The following is a 21369-nucleotide window of genomic DNA, read 5'->3' on the forward strand; positions in this document are numbered from 1 at the left end:
AAGAGACTGGCTCAGGCAAAACCATAGCCGCGGGAAGATGTTTTAATCAGAAGAGGTGGGAATAAATGGACGGGCGACGCGTCACATTCGTCCGTTCCGGCGGATGTGTGCTGAGGCTATACGGTGGAAACATACGCTTTCAGAAACTCGTCAGGCAATGACACCTGAGACTATCCAGGAGTTATGGGCTAAACGGGATGTTAAGAACGAAGTAGTGTTTTTACTTTATCAAACGTTTTGAGACACATTTGGAGATTAAGTGTATTCATTAGCTGAAATCAAAAGATGACAGTCGTTATTCAGTGAAGTCATCATTTAATGGTTGCTGTGCCAGGCTCATATGTGCTATGTACAGTAGTCAGGGATCAATGTTAACAATCGTATGAATTTGTAATTACCAGTTGGAAGTATTCGAAATGCTTTGAACATGGCAGTTGCCAATTCGCTAATGGCCAACCATCAGGTTAACACAAAAAATACTAGGTTACTCTCATGCATTTAAACTAGTTGTGGGAATAAAAAAAACATTAAGAAAGCTTCTAAATAATGTTGTGCAGAATCTAACTGTAACCATTTTGGCGGCCGGTTTAGTCTATCCCCTTAGTCGTATGTGGTAAATTCCTACTTCCCAGTTTCTTTAGAAAGACCCATAAGAACGGTCTCTACCACCAATAGAAGAGCAAATATATATCGGGGGCGTATCTTTCGAACTGTATGCTAGGTTGCGCGCATTGCGCTGGGTTTCAGAGAACTTGATACAGAGTAAATCACACGGACCTACCAGTGTTGAAATTTGTAACCCTGTTGCAAGTATTTTTGGCCAGTGAAAGGAGCAAGAGATCACGGCGATCTCCCATTTGGATAGAATTGAGTTGTTGGTTAAGGACAACCTCGGATCTTTTTCTGAAACAGTTCAAATCTTTTCAATATATAGGTTCTCACCCTGGAAATGTCCGAAAACAAGCCGAATGATGATCCGAAGTTATCTACGACGGACAGGGTGGTAAAATGTAAGTGAGAAATGAATTGCTGTTAATCATTAACACTTGTCCTGTTATTGTTTTTTTGTCATGAAGTCACATTGCTGCCACATAGACTTGTGCCTCCTCAACACATTGCAGTCATATTTGCAATTGTCAGCACAAACGAGACGTTAGTTATTGAGAAAAAGGGTGTTAGCTGAGCGATGTGACACCGGCCAAGCCATCATTTGAAGTAGGAAGTAGGGTGTGTTATTACAATAGTTGCAGGCATTCAATGTTTGCTTTAAGGCTATGTTCATGTCTTGCAACTTGCTTGTTAGATATGATTCTGTATGGTCTGTACATAGTAGGTATCCAAAACCCATTTCCCCCCTTAATTTGAACAATCTTATATAGCCTACAACTTGTAATATCTTCTGGCGCAAACGAAGCATACATTGAGAGACCGCACAACTATCCATGTCTTAAAAACGTTCTGCACTTTGCCCCATTCAGCTTAGTTTAATCCGAAACCCCTAAGGAAGTGTGACCGTCTGTTTTATAAACATGCATCTGTTTCTCGCTAATGTTATGTTTGCCCACATGTTACGGTGTCTGGAAACCACATGGTGGCTGGGACTATCCGGACACATTTTCTGTATATTATGCATACCGTTATGATTGATTAAAAACGGTTAGTCTTTATAATGGGCCTATAGTGTGAATGATTGCATAATCTGAATATGACCAAATAGGCTATCTTGCTCATGACAACCCAACGCACTAATGATCCATTGTGCCTTATGGATTCGTCAGCCATAGTAATCTACTGTTCACATCTGGTTCTGTTGCTTCGTTTACATACACGGGCATTAAAACAAAATATTTGCTTTGAAAAAACAAGTGTTTGTTTGGTTTGAAGAGAAAATAGTGGAAATATTTTGCTTTTTTTGTTTTAATAAAACAATTGTTGTTTTCATATTATATGTAGTCTATTGCACCACCAACTTGAATTATTAACTTGAAACATTTATTTGGGTATCCAACCCTGTAAATATAATGTACTTGATTCGGACATGAATGGGGAAAAAAACGGGCGATATGGCATATGTTTATGCACATTCACCCTTCTCGCCTCATCTCCTTAATTATCTTTGAACTTTTTCAAAAGGCCTTCAAGGGTGGACGAGAGAGCTGGTGAAGAAATGTTTGAGAAAACCCTATAGGGAGATGACTTAGCAGTTTCGGACTGGAGCAAAACCGAACAGGAGCGGCACGGCACCGATTACGAATAGGAGTGGTTTCCCGCTTTTTATTCCCTAGCCCGGCCTAAACCTTCTAAGACCGTATCGTTTTTTAATATTAGTTTACGTTAAGATGTAAAGATAAAGACATATGTTTCCAAAACCATGCATGGATTAGGCTTATTGACAGTTAACCTACCAGCCGAGCCCAGGGATGCTCAAACTCACGGGGACAAAATATACCTTTGTGAATAGATACACGAGGTACTGATAGAGTCTATGAATCGGCTGCTGTTGCTCATCCAATGCCAGATGTCAATACCACGTGTTGACATTGTAGATATCCAGTCTACTCCTAGGTTCCTACTAATTACTAATATTTAGTTTTTACTGCTTTAGTTTGACACTTTAAGCAGTTACCATTGGACTGTTCTACTCACGGCCCTTTACATAAGCAGCTCTTGCAAACCATCAGTTCTCCAGATTTTAATTTTTTTCCTGATTGATTGGTATGTGGCCAAACTACATTCTCCTAAACGTGATGCACCCCGTCTTCTACTAATAGGCCCAGGGGATTCTCTAGAACAACTCTTATGCTACCAGGGCTAGGGCATGCTGGTTTCCTGTTCCACCTGAGTGTATTGTGTTCACCTGTGTCCCAGGTCTGAATTCTGTATAGTGCTTCATTTACTGGTGAAATGATTTGCACATAGCAATACCAAAACCACTTATATTCTCTGCAATCGTGATGGCCTCCTGTCATAAAAAAAACAGATTGGCCATAGTTCTATACTAAACTGCAGGTGCGTTGTAGCTATACCGTTTCCGACGCTGGGTTGGAAGGTCAGAGGACGTGACACTGGAAAGCCTTATCTGTACAATCTGGCTTATTTTTAGTTTTTATACCAAAGTAAAAAATAGAGTTGTGTTTTTAAAACCAGTCGCTTGCAATGTGGCGTAGCTCCACTTTCCTGAATTGCCCACACCTCTCGTTGCTGTTTCGTGTACTGTATTGCAAGGTCTTGGGTGGTGTTGGAAAACACTTTCCTGAGACTCTCTTCCTAATGGCTGAGGCACTGTATCCCCTTCCCTCCCCACCATGTTTGACCAGGTCTATAAGGTTTTGGCAAAAAGTAGTGCACTGAATGGGTGCCGTTTGGGAAGCTTACTCAGCAGCATAACAGGTCAAATCTCAGTAACCGGATAATGATCACTTGGTCCAAATTGATTTAGTAAAGATTGAAAATCTTCCAATTGTACTCCACACGCTATTGGCTCTTGCTAGAGTTAGTCTGCACCCAACCCACATCAGACAATAGTACAAGTCATGTCCTTGAGAGGATGATTCTGAACTAACATGCAGTGATTGATAAGGCTGGCACTGTAGGTTGGTGATTGATTAGGCTGGCACTGTGGGTTGGTGATTGATAAGGCTGGCACTGTAGGTTGGTGATTGATTAGGCTGGCACTGTAGGTTGGTGATTGATTAGGCTGGCACTGTAGGTTGGTGATTGATTAGGCTGGCACTGTAGGTTGGTGATTGATTAGGCTGGCACTGTAGGTTGGTGATTGATAAGGCTGGCACTGTAGGTTGGTGATTGATTAGGCTGGCACTGTAGGTTGGTGATTGATTAGGCTGGCACTGTAGGTTGGTGATTGATTAGGCTGGCACTGTAGGTTGGTGATTGCCACAACACTCGCTTGTGTGAAACAAAAAATTGCACAGCTTGACTTTTTATTACTTTTTCCCCCCTGTTGGTCTTCAAACATGTACTCCAACAATCAGACTGAAATAGTATTTTTTTTTTATTGCTCTGCGTTAGTAGTATGACAGTACTGTGTACAAAGCAACACCAGATATCTGGAGGCAAAATGTATGAAGTAATCTGTTGCCAATCCTTGTAGTTTACCCCACAGGCTGTTTCTCACCTTCAATAAAATGTGCGTCCCTCATTTCGACCTGTTTTGAAAACAAAGCCTGTATAAAACTGATGAGATGGGAACCGACCGTTTTACATTCACTAAATATGTTGTACAAGTCTTATTGTATTCTTCACTTTGTGGATGAGCTAAGGATTTAAATTTCTACATGACTGCTGCTTGTTGGTGAAAAATGTTTCTACCAAGTGAGAGATATCAGTTGATTATTTGATCTGACTCCAGTTGGGCAAGAAATCCAGTAGCAGGGAGTTGTTTGCAGGAGTCTTTTCTTTGGCTTGGATCTGAGCACCGGGCATTTGACTATTTGTGGAGAGCTGTTCTGGGGTTCCACTCCATGGCCACTGATCCCAACTGGACAATAATTTTTCAGAACAGACTCATTAAATAACTCCACACACCGTACTTGTTTGTTTGTGTGTGTGTGTGTGTGTGTGTGTGTGTGTATACCATACTTTGCTTTTGTGTCTGTCTGTCTGTGTGTGTCGCATCAACCATATGGAGACCAATCCGGAACATTTACGATATACCTTAAAATTAGTACAACAAAATGGACATAGTAGTTAGGTGCAGACAGGTTGTTGCCAGATTGCTTCCAACCACCCAAATGAGAAATATACTTTTAGGGTTTCAACAAGCATAGAACATCTCTTAAAAACAATCAACAGAGAATCATTTTGAAGACCAAATGTGACCCATGGGGCCAAATTATTTTTAGAACCCTTTCCTGCTCCATCTTTCCACACATTTGTGTCAACTGAAGAATCATTAGCCAGGTGTTAGTCTTACGAAAGTTTTATTTATTTTGTATTTTTTTATTTTATGTACCCTCTTTGAAGTTCTTGGTTTATTGTTCAAAGCATTTTAATGCATTTGTTAACATTTCCGAATGTCCCCGTCCTTCCTGTTCCAATGTCGGTGACAAAAACAGCACTCGCTGTTGGTGATTTGGAGGATGGGGATGGAGAGGGCATGAAGAGCGACCCTTGTGAGTGATTACCGCTGCAGCTGAGAACAGAATTCTATTGTCATACGTGGTTTGTCCGCTAATAATGTAATCTACAAATTGGACAGAAACCATGGTAACTAAACTAAGATGTCAATGCGTGTAGTGTGCTCTGGCGAAAACACTACAAACATTATGAAATGGGTGGATTGGCTGCGTAACACCCTGCCTGAGGAGCACGTCACTAGGCGTGGGTTCAAATCTGGACTGCAGCTTTTTAAGGTGTGTGTGTGACAGAAATGTGGTGATGGAGTGGGTTTCATACTAGTGGATATAAAAGCTGTCTTCCAGTTCCACTTGTTTTCTGTTGATTCATTCCATGTCCCTCCAGGTAATGGAGGTTGCCAAGGGAAAAAGCTTTCTGGAGCTTATTGTTGAACTGAATTATTGTGGCCGTCCTTGCACCAGTGAGTGACAGTGACATATGAAATCTTAAAGAGTGCTGAAGAGAAGTATTTTTCTGCTGCCATAATTGTCTGCTTTAATCTTTGAACGCCAAGGTGAAAAAAACGTCTGAATGTTATTTTGGCAAACGTATGCAAGTCTTCCTCTCAGCCTCGTGACGTTTTTCTCATCAGTTTGTTGTGAATCATTGTTTTGCGTAGATTTCGATGGCATACACACAGGCATGCGTGCACATTCCCTTTCTAATCCAGCCGTGCACAACACATCCAGCCGTGCACAACATGGACCGTAACGGTGCACCCTGGGCATTATGGTAATGTCAAGCGGTGCTCGTTTTGGTGAAGTTGTGGTTTTTCGGGCCTAAACATGAGGGCTGAAAGCCCCGAGGCTGGGAGGCATTCAGTCACGGTTGGTGAGCTAGTCGACAAACTATTCACAGACGTGGAGACGGTGTGGTGGCCTAGGGCAACCCTTTCTCATCACACCTCCTGAAAGTGGCGCGTTTCTACAGACGTACTCCTGGGTCCTGTTTCCGCAGTCGTTTTAACACACTAAAATGTTAAATCACTCAATGCAACCCTTTTTATGAAATATTGCAACTCCCAAGAAGCAGGACGCATCAATGGGAGTCTTTTGTTGGACTGCAACCACCAGGCACCTGCTTGAGTGCGAGTCGCCGGGAGGTTACATTTTTTTTCTTTTAAGGTTGACGTTTCATGTTAGACTGCGTACGATCGTTATTACTGAATGTTACCAGCGAGTTTTGACTGTCACTGAAGATATAGACTTGTTTCTGAGAATCTACTGGTTTACGTGTTTTAGTAAAGTGCAGTATATCTTATATGGGCCTGCTTTTTTAGGAATTTGATTATGCTAAGTTGAAGCCAATTCTTAGCCTACCGATAATGTCTCCACTGGGTGAGAACTCAAGTTGTAATGCACAAGAATTAACTGTAGGCCTCCACACTCGACTGTGGCTGTATCTCTCTGTCTGTCTGTCTCACTCACTCAACTTGTTCTGTCTGTTTTGTGTTCTTTACCGTTCTTGCACAACTCTCTGAAAAGAACAATGGTTCCACCTGTAAAAAGGGGGCTGTTGAAAACAAGTCTGTGTTTTGGTCCAAAGAGCTGCTTGCTGCCACAGCTTCTTGTGTGACACACATTTCCGTCTGGCTGGTGGTTGTCGTTGGCAGCTGTTCTCCATTGTCTGTCCTCAGTTATTGATTGGAGCACTTTAGTGTCCCTCTTTTAAGTATAACCCCAATCAAGGGAGGGTAAACACATGGGAGGGTGTCAATATTTACTGGGTGGACCCAAGGACAGCCGAGCATGCTGAACTAACAGAGATGGAGAAATCCTGTGTGGACAAATTGTCTGTTAAACTGACTTACAGGGTAAATCTCCCTTTACGTTGTCAGTATGTTGTAGTTTATTTGAGGTATTGTTTTGCTGCATTGAAAGATGCGTTTTCGGAGTTAAATATGCCCAGAAAACCTTTTCACAAGTGTTGATTATTGACGTTCAAAACAGGTTTTCTCCAACAAATTTCTCCAAGGCAAGGTTGTGCTTTAATGTACTCCACACTCCCACTTCAAAAACTGTCAAAGTGTTTCCAAAGTCTAAATGCCATGTATATTTTTGTTTATTCATGATTTAATGCTCAGTGTCACTTAAATACTAATATTCTACTTATACTAATATTCCTTCCATTAGATACAGTGCCCTCCAGAATTATTAGCGGCCCAGGTAAATATCAACAAAAAGGCACTGGAAAAATATAATTAATGTTATCTGTTTTGAACTAAAAAATCATATGAAGCTAACATTTTATTAACAGCTCTGAGTGGGAGACCACATAGCAAGGTATGTCAGAACATTGCTCTTTACAGACACGGTCCTAATCCTTCAGAGTCAATCAATCAAATGTATTTTATAAAGCCCTTTTTACATTAGCGGTTTTTCACAAAGTGCTTTTACAGACACCCAGCCTGAAACCCCAAAGAGCAAGCAGCAACAGGGTTGATGCACAATGGCTAGGAAAAACTCTCTAAGTTTAGAAGAAATCTAGAGGGGAACCAGACTCTGAGCGGTGGCAAGTCCTCTTCAGACTCCTTGGTCTTCGCTTGTGAACTCTCCTCTTCAGCTTACTCCACTCCTGTGTTTTCAATGGGATTTAGGTCAGGGGGTTGCTATGGCCATTGCAATAGCTTGATCCTGTAGTCTGCCATCTATTTTTATGTGGTTTTGGAGGTATGCTTAGGACCATTGTCCTGCTGGCAGATCCAACAACGACCAAGTTTCATCCTCCTGTTAGAGGCAGGTTTTGGCCTAAAGTCTCCTGGTTCTTGATGGAGTCCATGTTTCCATGTGTCTTAACCAGGTTCTCAGGGCCTTTGGAAATAAATGTAACTAATTTGTTGAATTCTCCAACTTCATTCATCCTCTTCCGGGTAGGTTCATCACAATGTTTACATTTCCTTATTATTGCCCTAATAGTGGAGTTAGGTACACTTGTGAAAATACGTATCTTTTTTTATAGCCATTGACTGAAAGTCAACACCCTTTTGTCTCATTTGACACTTTTGTTGGTATTTGATAAGTGATAACCAACACTGAATTAAAAATGCTTACTAAATATTTTGAATGCATGTCAATTTTCTTCTTCCAAATGTATTTTTGCTTTTACTATCCAGTGTTGTCTAAAACAGATTTTTTTCCTAAACTACATTGCAGACTGAATATCATTTGTAGAGGTCCCAGCTATAACCCCTCTAATCATAACGGAAAGTAATGTCCCCGGTTACCAGTGTAAAAATCTTGTGAGCTGTCTTCGAAAACGCTGAAAGAAAATAGCCATTTCTCATGTTGTGTACTAGCATTGAGTGACTATGAGTTAATCAACGTTTTTAGACGCTAACCTTGGCTAGACATAGCCCTCCAGATAAATGCGTCTGGAAAAGGAAGTGGTAAAGGAAATAGGTAATTACCATAGATATGATCAGAGCCTCTTGTAGATGCAAAACCTCTCATGCCGATGTTGGCTGTCTGGATGTCTTGCCATAAAACTGCGCTTTCTGCAATATCACAGGCTTACCAAAGTATACTGTGTTTACACATCTTGGAAATTTTTTACGTTGGTTTTTCAGTGGCGTCCCAATATTTCCTGGAAATTCGTTGCAACTCACACTCACAGTTTTTGGAAATTACTGCAGCTTGGTCGCTTATTAGATTACACAGGAATTAGTCTCTGTTGTGGTTTCAGGGGACAGCAACGCAGTAGATTTGGCCAGATTAAGCTCCACATAGAGGGATAAAGCCAGATCTGCTCTGAAGATGTAATGTGACTCCATGCATTTGCCTGTGCTCATGTTAATTCGGGCCAAACAAATGTAGCTAACCACTGAGAAGCGGCAACCCAAATCTATTTACCTAGCTAGCCTAGCATGTCCGATTGTTGCTAGCTGTGCATATAGTTCAATGGATTTTTTTCTTTCTTTGTGCAAGCCAGTGTCTCCATACATTAGCCTGTGCTTTTGGTTATTTAGGCCAAACATAGATGTGGAATCAGCAACCCATAACCACAACACTGTGATTTAAAACATAGGGCAAGTGAGATCTGCCTGTCTTGACTGACTTGGCATTTTGTGTCACGCGATCCCATTTCTCATTTTGAAAGAAGGCACCAGGCCATGTGTTCTAATAATGTAAAGGTCAGAGGGTGCCTTCGCACCACACTGAGACATTTAGTTGTTCCTGAGCTGACAAAGTCCACTTGGACCAACCCCACATTCAGCAATGTCATACATAGCTATACCCATATAAATAGAATCCAGGCTACACTGTAGAAAATAGAAGACTAGACATACATTAAGAAAAACATGCACAATTGACAATAAAAAAATATGCATAAGAAACGTAAAATGTCTTCTAGGCACTAAAATGTGTTTGGTAACTGCTGTTTTCCAACTAATATTCACTGTTAGATAGTCAGGATGTTTTCGCATGAAAGCCTTATAAAAACATCCACCAATGTCTGACCCTTCTAGATGTCAGGAACTCCCAGCCAACTGAAGCATCTATTACGCAGTGATGTGTGCGAAAATATCTTACTGAATACCGCTGTTTTTTTCTTCTTTTGACTAAATGATTGCATTCTTCACCAGGGATTAATCACTGAGGTTTTCATGCTAACTATGATAATAGTTCCATTTTTAACCGTAACTCTATTCAGCCACTGAACTCCATAGAGTCAGTGACATTGGGAAAGCCCTACTGTCACCAGGGCCATGTCTCAGCTCTGCCCAGATCGTGTTGCTCGCCGTGCCTTCGGGCAGCGATCTCCCGGCGCTGCAGCTCTTTGATGTGGTTAAGGTCACTGGAGTCTTTTATATGCTTAAGGTCTCCTGTTACCGTGGTTGGCAGGGGTGTCGTGCTTCCTTTGTCAGCCACTGGGCTAACAGCAACAGTCGGTTGCGTGTCATCAGAACCCACCAGCGCCACCACCACAGGGCTGGCAACCGCAGAGTCCTGGATCAATCAATTGGATGCGTACTACAAGTGGAACTGCGCAGAGATTTAGGGACGGGGTGAACTCAATGGACGGAAGCCTTTTACTGGAGCCAGTGGGGCTTCAGGCAAGCCCCCCTAATGTGGTGGGAGAGAAGCTGTACACAGTCTCTCTCACACACATACACACACTCACACACACACACATACAAGTCTGTAAAACAAAACAGTCCACAGTCAAAAACCAAGGTTGCATCCACTTTGCCTTATCTGGATGCCTCAGACTGTATACTATACAGTGAGCAAACAACGGGCCTATTCAGTGCCACCTGACGTTAACCACTAACCTTGTTGGTGTCATGTGAATGAGCGGGGTTAACCCCCAGCCCTGAGGATGAATCAGGCCCTGCCAGCTGAGGTCTTCATGGGTTCCCTGAACCAAACTCCAAACACAGGGCACGCCCGTTGGCTGTGGCGCCGTGCTCCTTTGTTTCGGTTTCTGGGAAAGATCTCAAATGCGCTGAGGCTCGGGAAACACGACTCGTCCGCTGGCACGCCTTTTCGGCGGCGAGGGTGACAACAGAGCACAAAAAGAGGAATGCGTTATCTGGTGACAATCACTACACTGAAACGGGACGATCTCCCCGCAGCTTGAGCAGACCTGCTGCAACACGTCACACACACACACACTAGGGCCTGTTCTGAAAGACTGTCATTCCTGTTAGTATTTCAACGTGAGGAGTGTGTGAAAAGCCAGCTGTACACACTGCCTTTGAACAGGATTAGCGAGGACAGGGAAAGCTGGGTGTCAGATTGGGATGTTCCAACTGTGGGACGGCAGGCTCGGAAAGCGCTATATTACCCGGCCTCTAATACTTTACATATCAATCATCAAGGCCTTGTGTGGTGGGAAATAGTCTGGGCTGGACCGAATGTGTACTAGTGAGGCCCCAGGGCCGTGCGAGAGAGAGATTCTCATGTGCAATTTGTTGCACTCTGTTTGAGTCCCTGGGAGATAGAGGGCCACTTGGGAGGCTCCGCGTAAGTACACTTCCCAACTCAAGGCGGTGAAGAAGAGGATGGGGTTGAGGGCTTTGTCAGCTCCTGGACCTGGAACCAGAGCATTCCAAGATGGAGTCACGCTCTATGTTCTGCTTGGGTTGCCAGCGTCTCTCGGGCCACGCCGGGTCTTCAAACTCAAGCTGTGACTGGGTTTGACGCTTTCTGTGGCGGTTTCCCGTACACAGATTAACCGTAGTCCAGGGCTAAAAATACATTTCAGTGGAGATTTTCTGTTGAGCTAGATGTTTAGTCCTGGACTAGGCTGACTGTTTGACTGGGATACCACGGGTATGCTTTATATCTCCTGTGATCATATTCAGGTTTCCATTATGCAATTAAATCGCTTTGATGATCCTATGGTTTTAGACAAAGGAGAATATTCCTCTCACAGGTCTCCGCTGTCTTTGTATCACAGCTAAGTGCCTGCTGTTTGAGTGCAGATAGTCTGATATATTCAACAATATTTACATATTTGAATTGCAGTTTAGTTCATTTTTCCCCCTAGGAAAGGTAATAGGTGTTTTCTACATAGTAACTATTCAACTATATCCTGGCTCATACAAAAAGGTGTTAAAGTTATCATCACCAATCAACCTAAGCTTACTTCATAAACCACAAAAGTTATTTCTTACTACCAAAGCTATCTGGCTAACGTATCGACTCTGCGGAGGAAGTACAACCCAGGCAGAGATGTTTACAATGTTTTCATACTGTTTCGATTGTGTGGATTAGATGAGTGATTCCGGCTAATGAGTCAGGAGGAACTCCTGGTTTATTTGCACACATTGACGCATGTTAATTATAGACCACCTGGCTGAAAATGTACCCACTACCTTGTGTACAATATGTTTTGTTCTACAGTCAACGTGCTTGCCCATCCATACACTTATTGTGTTAAGGCGCTAATACCAGTCTATATGTTTATACTGAAGTTATGTAATACCATTGGACAGTATTGTATTCTCAATATTGTGTTACTTCAAAGGTCCTCGGCTGCCCAACAGAAATAATTGATACTTCATAAAAAGCTTAATTCTAGTGTGCATTTTTGACGATTATCCCTTCGGAGATGTTAGCTCCTGTCGGTTTAAGGTCCTAATCTGTCCGAATTGCTCACGTTTGCTAGTCATTTATACGAAGAAGTAAACGCCATTGGCCGGTGCTGGTCCCCGGAGGCCGAGCTGTGGGAGAGAGTGAGGAACACGGCGGGCAGCGAGGTGTTAAAGCTGGCCTCAGAGCTACGGCGAACATGGCAGGCCACTCAATCACACGCCCACATGGAGAACGGAGAAGGGGAGGCAGGAGGGGAGGCTAGCTGCCCAGCCCTTCACTCTGTGCCATACCCACTGCAGAGACTGGCCCGAGCCAGAGACACGACCCAATGCTGTTTGTTGTCAGTGTAAGTGGTCCGGTCGGTCCGCTTGTCCTTTTGTCCGCCTGTCTGTTAGAAAGCTGCTGATCGCAGCCCATTGTGTGTACTGGTAGCCTACTATAAATGTGGCGTTTAGTCCACAAACGGCTCTTCTTCTCCACAGAATAATGAAGTCGCTTTTGATACAGTTTTAAAGAGACTGTTTGACTCACCTCACAGCACAGGCGGATGCGTACATTTCTTAGATTATCTCCCTTGTGTGTTAGCTGTGGTTCATTGAAGATACTGTACCGCTTGAACATGTCGGTAACGTTTTGCTCAAAGCAACTTTTGTGATGCTAATGCCTTTACAATAGCAGCTGGAATGCAGTGATTTTGTGGGTTTCTCACTGGGTAGATGCCGGACCGTACCAACCACTACAGCCGTTAGTCAGCAAAACGGATAAAGAGGAAAAAGCATCTATTTTCAAGGAGATTAGACATTTATTTAATGCAGTTGCTATTTAACAACACTACTACGTGTGTCGTTAACATCTAAACCACAGTTTGTTCTACAAATACATGTTGGCAAACTGAAACGGTTGTTAGTCAGGTGCAGTCGGATCATAAACAGATGTTAATTGCCCTGGGCCATCCGCTGTTACCTAACACATGAAGGCCAGGCAGAAGGTTGAAGAGGATAGTGTGTCTGTCTCTGTGTCCCAGTTGCCCTAATTGATTTTGTGCCTTTTCAAAGAGCAACAGCCGGGGAGCTATATATTTGATTGACCAATCAGCAAAGCCTTTAAATAATCCGACTGCCTTAAAGAAAATTGTTAGGAGATGAGGTGTTTACAGAATCCTCCGCTGTGTTCATTTGGAACTAGAGTTATATTTAAAAATAAATCAAACCTTCCCTGTAATATTGTGGTTCAGCCTGAAAGTGTTGTTTTAAATAAGACGCCTTCTGCCCTTAGGCAAATAAGAACAATAAAAGGCTGCGAAAACGTATTGTTATTTATCAGCTTGATCTTACTCTCAGAATTATCACATTTTAAAATATCTGTTTATTGAGTGAAAATTATTCTAAGAGAAACTAAATCTGTTTCACAGTTATTGGCACCACTACATTTGGTACTTTGTTCACCCTTCATGTGAGGTGGGAGAACACGTAGAAAGGGACCTGAGACCCTTCCTCTATACAGAAACTCTATACAAACCTTTCAGAGTCCTTGGTACTTGCTTTTTTGACTTAACTATTCAGCTCACCCCACATTTTCATTGGGATTTAAGGTCAGAGGACTGCAGTCACCATTGCAAAAGCTTTGGATCGTTGAAACAGTTTTGGCTTTCTGGTAGAAGCACACAGGTTCTGGCTTAAAATCCTGTGGTATATGTCATGGAGTCCATGTTGCCGATGTAGTTGATATTTCCAAATAAGTTTCCTGGGCCTTTGGAAGTAAAACAATCCGCCTACATCGCCGATCCACCACCATACTTCACAGTGGGGATTAGGTTCATTTTGGCATGACCGTGTTACTTTTTATGCCAAACCCACCTTTAGGGAATACATTTCCCTACAGGCTAAGCCGAAAAGCAGCATTTTATTCTCATCAGACCATAAAACCTGGTTCCAGATAAAGTGAAATGTTAACCAACAATATATCACAAGGGAGTTTATCACAAGGGAGACAGACAGACAGACAGACAGACAAGCGCAGTAGACATTTTGTACAGACAGCATTTCAGATCTGTTTATGCCAGGGTGGCCATGTGTAAAACCACACACAGGAACTTCTGCTATTGTGGAATAATCAAAACAATGGACCGAATACAAATAAGCTAGTTGTTACACAGCTTACAATAGACCTCAGTACATGTTACAGTAAACCGGTTTAGAGGGTTGTTCTATAATATCCCTCCACTGTCCCGCACATCCCTCTGACTGTCCCCTGCCTCTGGCTCAGACTAACTCTACTGACTTAGTCCAATAAGTCAGCCTAAAAAACAGAGTGGACATTCCCTCAGCAGATCAGCTCTAGCTTGGCTGTATCTACTAATGTCCCTGTAGTACAAAACATTGTACTGCTGTGACCTAATACTTACTATATTAGCTAATGCCATCCATCCATCCATCCATCATCTTCCGCTTATCCGGGGCCGGGTCGCGGGGGCAGCAGTCTAAGCAGAGATGCCCAGACTTCCCTCTCCCCAGACACTTCCTGACACTATAGACACTATATTAGCTAATGATGTCTTATTATGTCTATGGCAAAGAGGGAACCTAAGGTAGATCTTAGGATCCACCAGTGATAACCTGTAGGGAGGATTCCCCAACTTTTGTTTTAGATGTGGTGGAACAATTGCTTGTGAATTTACTCCTGTGAATCATCTGACATGATATTTTAGCAACATTTTCTCTCGTTAGTCTGAATCTCAACAGTGCGGCTGCAATTTCAATTTAGACAGGAAACGGCACGTATTCATTGGATGATTTATTAGGGAAACCATGCAACATATGATGTCTTGGCATTAGGTTCTGTTCCTTTGGGGCAGCTAACTGCCATCATTGCTGTGTCTACAAAACTCCTTGTAACAACATTAATAATGTAATATTATTAATAATAACAATATCCATAGGTATTGTGCAAGGTATCATTAGCAATCCCCCCGCGCAAGGAAACGCAGAACCAAAGGGTTTAGGTCGGGGTGATGGGTGGGTCTAGAAGCCTCATGCTCAGATGACCAGTAAGAGCAGCAGACCGAGTGAGCAACCTGACCTAATGGTGGCCATTCGAGGCTTCATTAGCATTATTTCAGCAGCAGGATGTTATGCTGGCAGCACTCAGATCTTCTTTATCACAATAAAAGCCATAATTGAAGGCAAATCTAGCTAACAATCTATTCTGTAAAAAAGAACAGACAAGAACAACATTGGAACGGACATTAAATAGAAAATGTACAGACTAGATGAACTATATTGCCATATAATTCCGCGATGGCTTTTATTTTGAAAAATGAAAATCTGAGTTAGCGCTGCTAGCATTATATTCTGCTGCTAGAAAAACAGTAATGAAGCCTCGAATGGCCATCACTAACCTGACCGACTTAAATTAACCGCCATGTTAGATTAGGGAATCTTGAAACGGTGTTAGGAGCGATCCTGACGTCGGTTGGTGCTCGCTGAGGCAATGCCCACTCATATTCCCTGGCTGAACTAACGGCACTTATTGATCATCTTTCAAGGTCTTGTTTTAACATGTATATTTTTGACAAGCATGAAACAAATAAACCTGTGAACCTTCAAGACACACAATGTTGGACTAATAAAATTTAGTATATTAGTCAAATGCCTGTATTTTTTTTATTTTCCATGACTATATTTTCCAGTTTTCCTGGTAGGTATGCATATGTATTTTTTTGCAGTTCATTAATCTTTGTAACCGGATTCCTGTTTTTTAACAATGTTTGGCACCAGGAGGCAGACACGGAAAAACCAATAACAACCACTCATTTTGGTTTTCTATTGCAAAAATACTTTGTTCGGGCCCTAATAAATAACACACCAGCTACAAGTCGGGTTTCACTGCCTCCATCCGTGCCATTAAGACGGCCTTTGACCAATGGTCAGGCTTCTCTTTGCATTGATTACGTCTGTCTCTAGGGAACATTAACACCGCAGAACGCCTGTGAGGAAGGGGATGAATGGATGGGAGTATTTCTGGTCGTCATTTGTTGATTTCAACATCCAGAAAGAGCTGTGTACCTGACAGACACACCGTCATTATAAAGTCTTAGTGCTCCTCAATGTAACGAGACCAGACGGAGGCAGGTGTCGTGGCTCCAGTTACGGTGTGCGCCACTCTGATTGACAACGGGGAACAGTAGAAACGTGGTCAGACATACAGGCTGGGGTCATACACAGAAGGCACAGATACAAACTGAGATACAAGAGGGCTAAGCAGGTGTCCAGGTCACAGGCAGGCAGAAGGTCAAAGTACTGTAATCCAATGGACGGGCAAAAGCACAGATAGGGACTAGACTGGGAATCAGTCAAAAGGTAGATCGGGCAGGAGCAGGTCGGTACACAAAATCCAAAACTGTAGCAATCTGAAAGAGGGCTTAGTAAAGATGCGGCAAACTAACAATCGATACCTCACAGTCAGAAGACCGGGAGTGGAAGAACTAAATACTGGGAGAAAACAAAGGAAACAGGGAAGTGACACAGGTGATCAGTATTCTGGTGATTGTGAGGCGGGACGAGTGATGCGTTCATGTGGAGTGGAAGGTTGCAGTCTAGGAGGTGCGCCGGTTCCCGGTGAGGAATGACGTGAACAGGGCACAGACCTTACACTCAGTTAATGTTGTGTAATGTTTTTTTGTAGAGTAAATATGAAATAGTCCTGTATAAATAAAGTAGTACTGTAACCACCCTCACAAACAGAAACATGTGGCCCGTTTGCAATGGATTCTGCTGCCACTCCCTAGTTGAACACACATGCCCACTATTTGTCATTCTTCTTGGCAGGTCCGGTATGGCTCTCGGTGTGGTGTAGCCTATCACGTTCCCCCAAGCCCCTGAAGGTTGAGGGAAGGGCTCTGCTGCTTACCAGACATGGACCCTTAACTCAACTCAGTGTCCTTGCCTGTCACCTAAATCAAGCGTGTTCACTTTTCTAACACCCCCCCCCCCCCCCCCCCCCCCCCACACACACACACACACACACCCCACCCTTCGTCAGACTGAAAACGAGGTGTAGTGAGAGCCGGTCTTTTCCCCCGTCTCTTCTCGTCATGTTTTTTGATGAGAGACACTGTGAATATACGATGTCCTTGTTCAAACAGCTGAGCTGGACAGCACTTATCCCTGAGTCACCACCTGCTTCAGAGTGCTGTGGCGGTGGGGGTTTATTTATTTTTTTCCCCCCCGTTGGGTCACCTCTTCCACCCGTGACTGAACTCCTAACTGCTGTCGGGGGGAGGGGAATTCTGTAAAGTCATAGGCTGGTGTCCATTAGGGAAGGATGCATTTCGATACTCGGACTGGGGGATAAACCGTCAGTATCATGGGAGCTAATAAGGTTGTCTATATCCATGTTTTTGCGGGGGGGGGGGGGGGCCTTATGATGCTCAGGTCAGGGCTGCTTTCTCCCTCCCAGTATAGACTGTTACACGATCCCTCAGATGGAATGCCGCCACGTCTTGACGACGGCCAAATCGAGATACAAATCAACTGGCCCGTTTGGATGGCAGTATGTCACCTCAGTGAGTCCCAGCCCACATACAGGTACGTCTGCACTTGACCTGCACATACAGATGACCCGATCCCCTAAAATGCCTCGGTGAGATTTGGTTCACCTGACCTCTACGGTTGGGGCACCGCTCCTTGTAGCGTGAACTATTCCCCGGCTGATCGGTTGGCAGGAGCAGACCCTGCCGATACAACTTAATAACGTCCAGGGATGGAGGGTACAGTCTGACCGGTCAACCTGCTGTCCTCTAGACCTCTTAACAGGGGGCGCATGGCCCTCCTTTTGGAGGGCCAGACGAGGCTTTGGGATAGACCTCCCGGGATGAAAAGTTACACCGTGTTTAATCTCCTCGGCTAGTAAATCTGCACAGATGGTGAGTTTTAATGTAATGTGGTACCGTGTGACTTCTTTAGAAAGAGAGAGATGGTGACACTATTTTCACAATGTGGCGGTCAGGCCTGGAGGTAAACTGATTTACAGCAACGGTCACTTTTAGCTCCTGAGGGGTTATGTAATTGAAACGGGGGCGGCTGGGCTAACGTTGCTGAGTCAGAGTTATCTCACAGCCCGGGAGAGGTTCCCCCGTTCCATCTCCCTTCCCCTCCATCGATCCCGTCCGTTCAGGTGATAAAGGAACAGCTGTGACTGGCGCTCCCATAGAGCACTGGCCTAGATACATGGAGCGCGTGGGTGTTGGGTGTGGGAGGGGGGTGCGTTCTGGGACCAGAGGGGGAAACGGGATGGTAGAGGCCCTGTCTTGGCAGGATGGAGGAGCCTGACTGTGCCTATGCCGTCCCGTTGCCTGGCCAGCTGTCTTCTGACCGTGCCAGGTTTGGTAACTCCAACCGGCACTGGTTACCAAACCACACTTGTGCCTAAGCTGAGCACATCTGCTGTTTACAAAGGTCTTTACTTCACAAGGATTTGATGTCTAGGTGTGTGGTAATCTTTTGCAATTATGGTAATAATGGATATTATTACCCATATGAAATTTGATTTTTCATCTGAAATATGGATATTTATTGCTTGTATGCCTTATTTGCCCCAAACTGGCCACCAGTATAGCCAAACTGCTCCCTTAATCCACGGTGCTGTCCTATTGGCTGGCTAGCTGTAGCCACAATGCACCCTGTTGGCCCTGCCACCACTGGTAACTCTAACCAACACTCTAACCAACTCTCACCCGAGCCGCACACATCTGCAGTTAAATGACAGTTCCACATTTTTTAATGCCATTTCCACATTAGTTGGTTGTAAGAGGTGGGGGTCACCCTATTCCTAAATTTCCCCTGAGTACTGGAGAAAATTCCGAATGTCAAATCAGTTGAAGAATGTTTCTAGAACATTTGAGAAAATTGAACTATGGTTAAACTTTTGGGAAAGGTTCTGTTAAGTAAAATGCAGAGTGACGTTATAGCTAACTACCAGTGAAGTACAACAAATGTTTGTCAAGTTTTTTTTAAATGAGCTGAGAATGTTCCAAAGCCAAGATAACCTTCCTACTACTTTGTGCTTGCTCGGTTTGAGGCGGGAGTTTTAATTAATCATGAGGAATGTAATCTGCAGTTCAGTCCCAGTTGTATTTGGGTCAGCTAACTGCAACAGTGGTACTGATGCCTTTGGGCTGTTTGCTAAGTGTGGGGGTGTGAAAATAGACTGAGCTTGTTCCCTCCGTATCGGTCTAGTAATTGCATTCTAGAATTGCCAAAATTGAGGGATGCCAGCGGGCGTAGCACTCCTATCCTCGGGATGTGCGATTGTCCCTTCTGTTGTGCCATCTTTTTACCGTAAGGCAAGCTGTGAATTAATTTAAAACAACATGAGGAGTTTTAGCAAATTTTGGCATCGTGCCTCCTCATTTCTGTGTTTGTTTACTTTCACTTCACACTGGTTCTTGGAAGCTTTTTTTTCTAATCTATTAAGTTATGAGTGTTGTGCTGAGCAAAGCGACCACGTAACAGATCGTGTGAAGACTACAATGTCATGAAATATCCTGTTTAGAGAATATAGTGTAGAACTTTTCGATGGGCAGCATGTTGCGTCAGGTTTCTTACTCCAGGGCAGACTTTAGGGTCTCTCACTGGAATGCCTGGGCCAAAACCCTCCCATAGTGTTACCTGCTGCCTGCTCGGAGCAACATCTTGGCATGCACAAGGTTTCATCAAGCCCAGAGAATGTGGGAAATCTTATTGCAGAAGTTATGTGACACCTAAATGTCAAGTAATTTGGGGTGGGGGGCGGCGTTATGGTTTGGGTCTGCTTTGCTACCTCAGGAACTCAGCAGGTTTCCAACATTAAGGGGCTTGTTTACATTACGAGGGACAGAAAGAATCACTAGGCAGACTTGTCTTGTCTGGCTTAAACATTTCTGTAGAATTTAATTTAAACCGGCATGTTTGAGACATACCACACATGATTGCGGACGTTAATCACAGGAATTTTGAGTGATATGTGTGGGCACTGCACAGAAACTTCATACAGTTCCAACACAATTCTCTTCACATTCGGCTCATTCGAAAATGTACTGCACGCTACCTTGGAAAGTGGCGTCTTGAGCCTTCTGTATCTGCAAGTTTACACAAGAAAATAATCTTCGATTTGTGTTGGAAAATGTAGTCCTAAGTTAATCATGAATTCTGCGTTGTACAAGGGAGTAGTTGAGAAGGATGTGAGACCATCTGCCAAAAGTCTGAGGCTAAACTGAAAATGGATCCACAAATCCTGAATGGCAAAAAATATGAAGTGGAGGGTTATTGAATGGCTGAGTGAAAGCCCAGATTTGAATCCTAAATGAATTATGAGGGAGACATAATGCAGGTTTTACATGCCAGAAAGCCCTAAAAAGTCACACACTTGAAGCAGATATGTTCTTTTTTTACTTTTTCAATGTATGTGACTGATTACAAAAATACCTAGTACATAGTGTTATTCCTACCAAATGGGATGTACTTACTTTTTACGGCACGAGGATATTGCATTCACAGTAATTTGATAAATTATTGCAAAGTGTAATTTTTTGTAATTTTTCTGATTAGGTCATTAGGCATCTGTAGGTTGTGTGAAATATAGTTCTGGACTGATCCCTCACCTTCCTCATGATCATTGATGCCCCATGAGGTGATTTTGCATAGAGCCCCAGAGCGAGGGAGATTGACCGTCATATTGAACTTCTTCCATTTTCTAATAATTGCGCCAACAGTTGTTGGCCATTGTGGAGAGGTTGGAGTCTGTTTGATTGCGTGTGTGGACAGGTGTCTTTTATACAGGTAACGAGTTCAAACAGGTGCAATTAATACAGGTAATGAGTGGAGAAACGGAGGGCTTCTTAAAGAACAGGTCTGTGATAGCTTCTTGTTGGTAGGTGATCAAATACTTATGTCATGCAATAAAATGCAAATTATTATTTAAAAATCATACAATGTGATTTTCTGGATTCCGTCTCTCACAGTTGAAGTGTGCATATGATAAAAATGACAGACCTCTAAATGCTTTGTAAGTAGGAAAACCTGCAAAATTGGCAGTGTATCAAATACTTGTTCTCCCCACTGTAAATCATAGGTATCCATTATTTCCAAAATAAATAAATAAAAGAATAACATTGTTTCAGGAGGTTCACTCAACTCCACACTGAACAGTGTTTCTC

The 21369-nt window shown here is 43.2% G+C and overlaps 1 protein-coding gene across 7 annotated transcripts in view; it reads left to right on the plus strand.

The window, feature by feature from the left end:
* The first annotated feature begins 731 nt into the window (after nucleotides 1-731).
* LOC105029501 (serine/threonine-protein phosphatase 2B catalytic subunit alpha isoform) overlaps nucleotides 732-21369 on the plus strand; it is a 69787-nt gene continuing 49149 nt past the window's right edge. For 3 of the 7 annotated variants that reach the window (XM_010902891.5, XM_020043508.3, XM_020043507.3), the window contains exon 1: nucleotides 732-1010. In XM_010902891.5, coding sequence (XP_010901193.1) covers nucleotides 950-1010 — 61 coding nt within the window. In that variant the 5' untranslated portion in view covers nucleotides 732-949. The remainder of the gene's footprint in view (nucleotides 1011-21369) is intronic. The other 4 variants (XM_010902894.5, XM_010902892.5, XM_010902893.5 and 1 more) reach the window with 2 other exon arrangements.

The sequence above is a fragment of the Esox lucius genome, chromosome 24, assembly GCF_011004845.1.
Source record: "Esox lucius isolate fEsoLuc1 chromosome 24, fEsoLuc1.pri, whole genome shotgun sequence".
Classification (NCBI taxonomy): domain Eukaryota; kingdom Metazoa; phylum Chordata; class Actinopteri; order Esociformes; family Esocidae; genus Esox; species Esox lucius.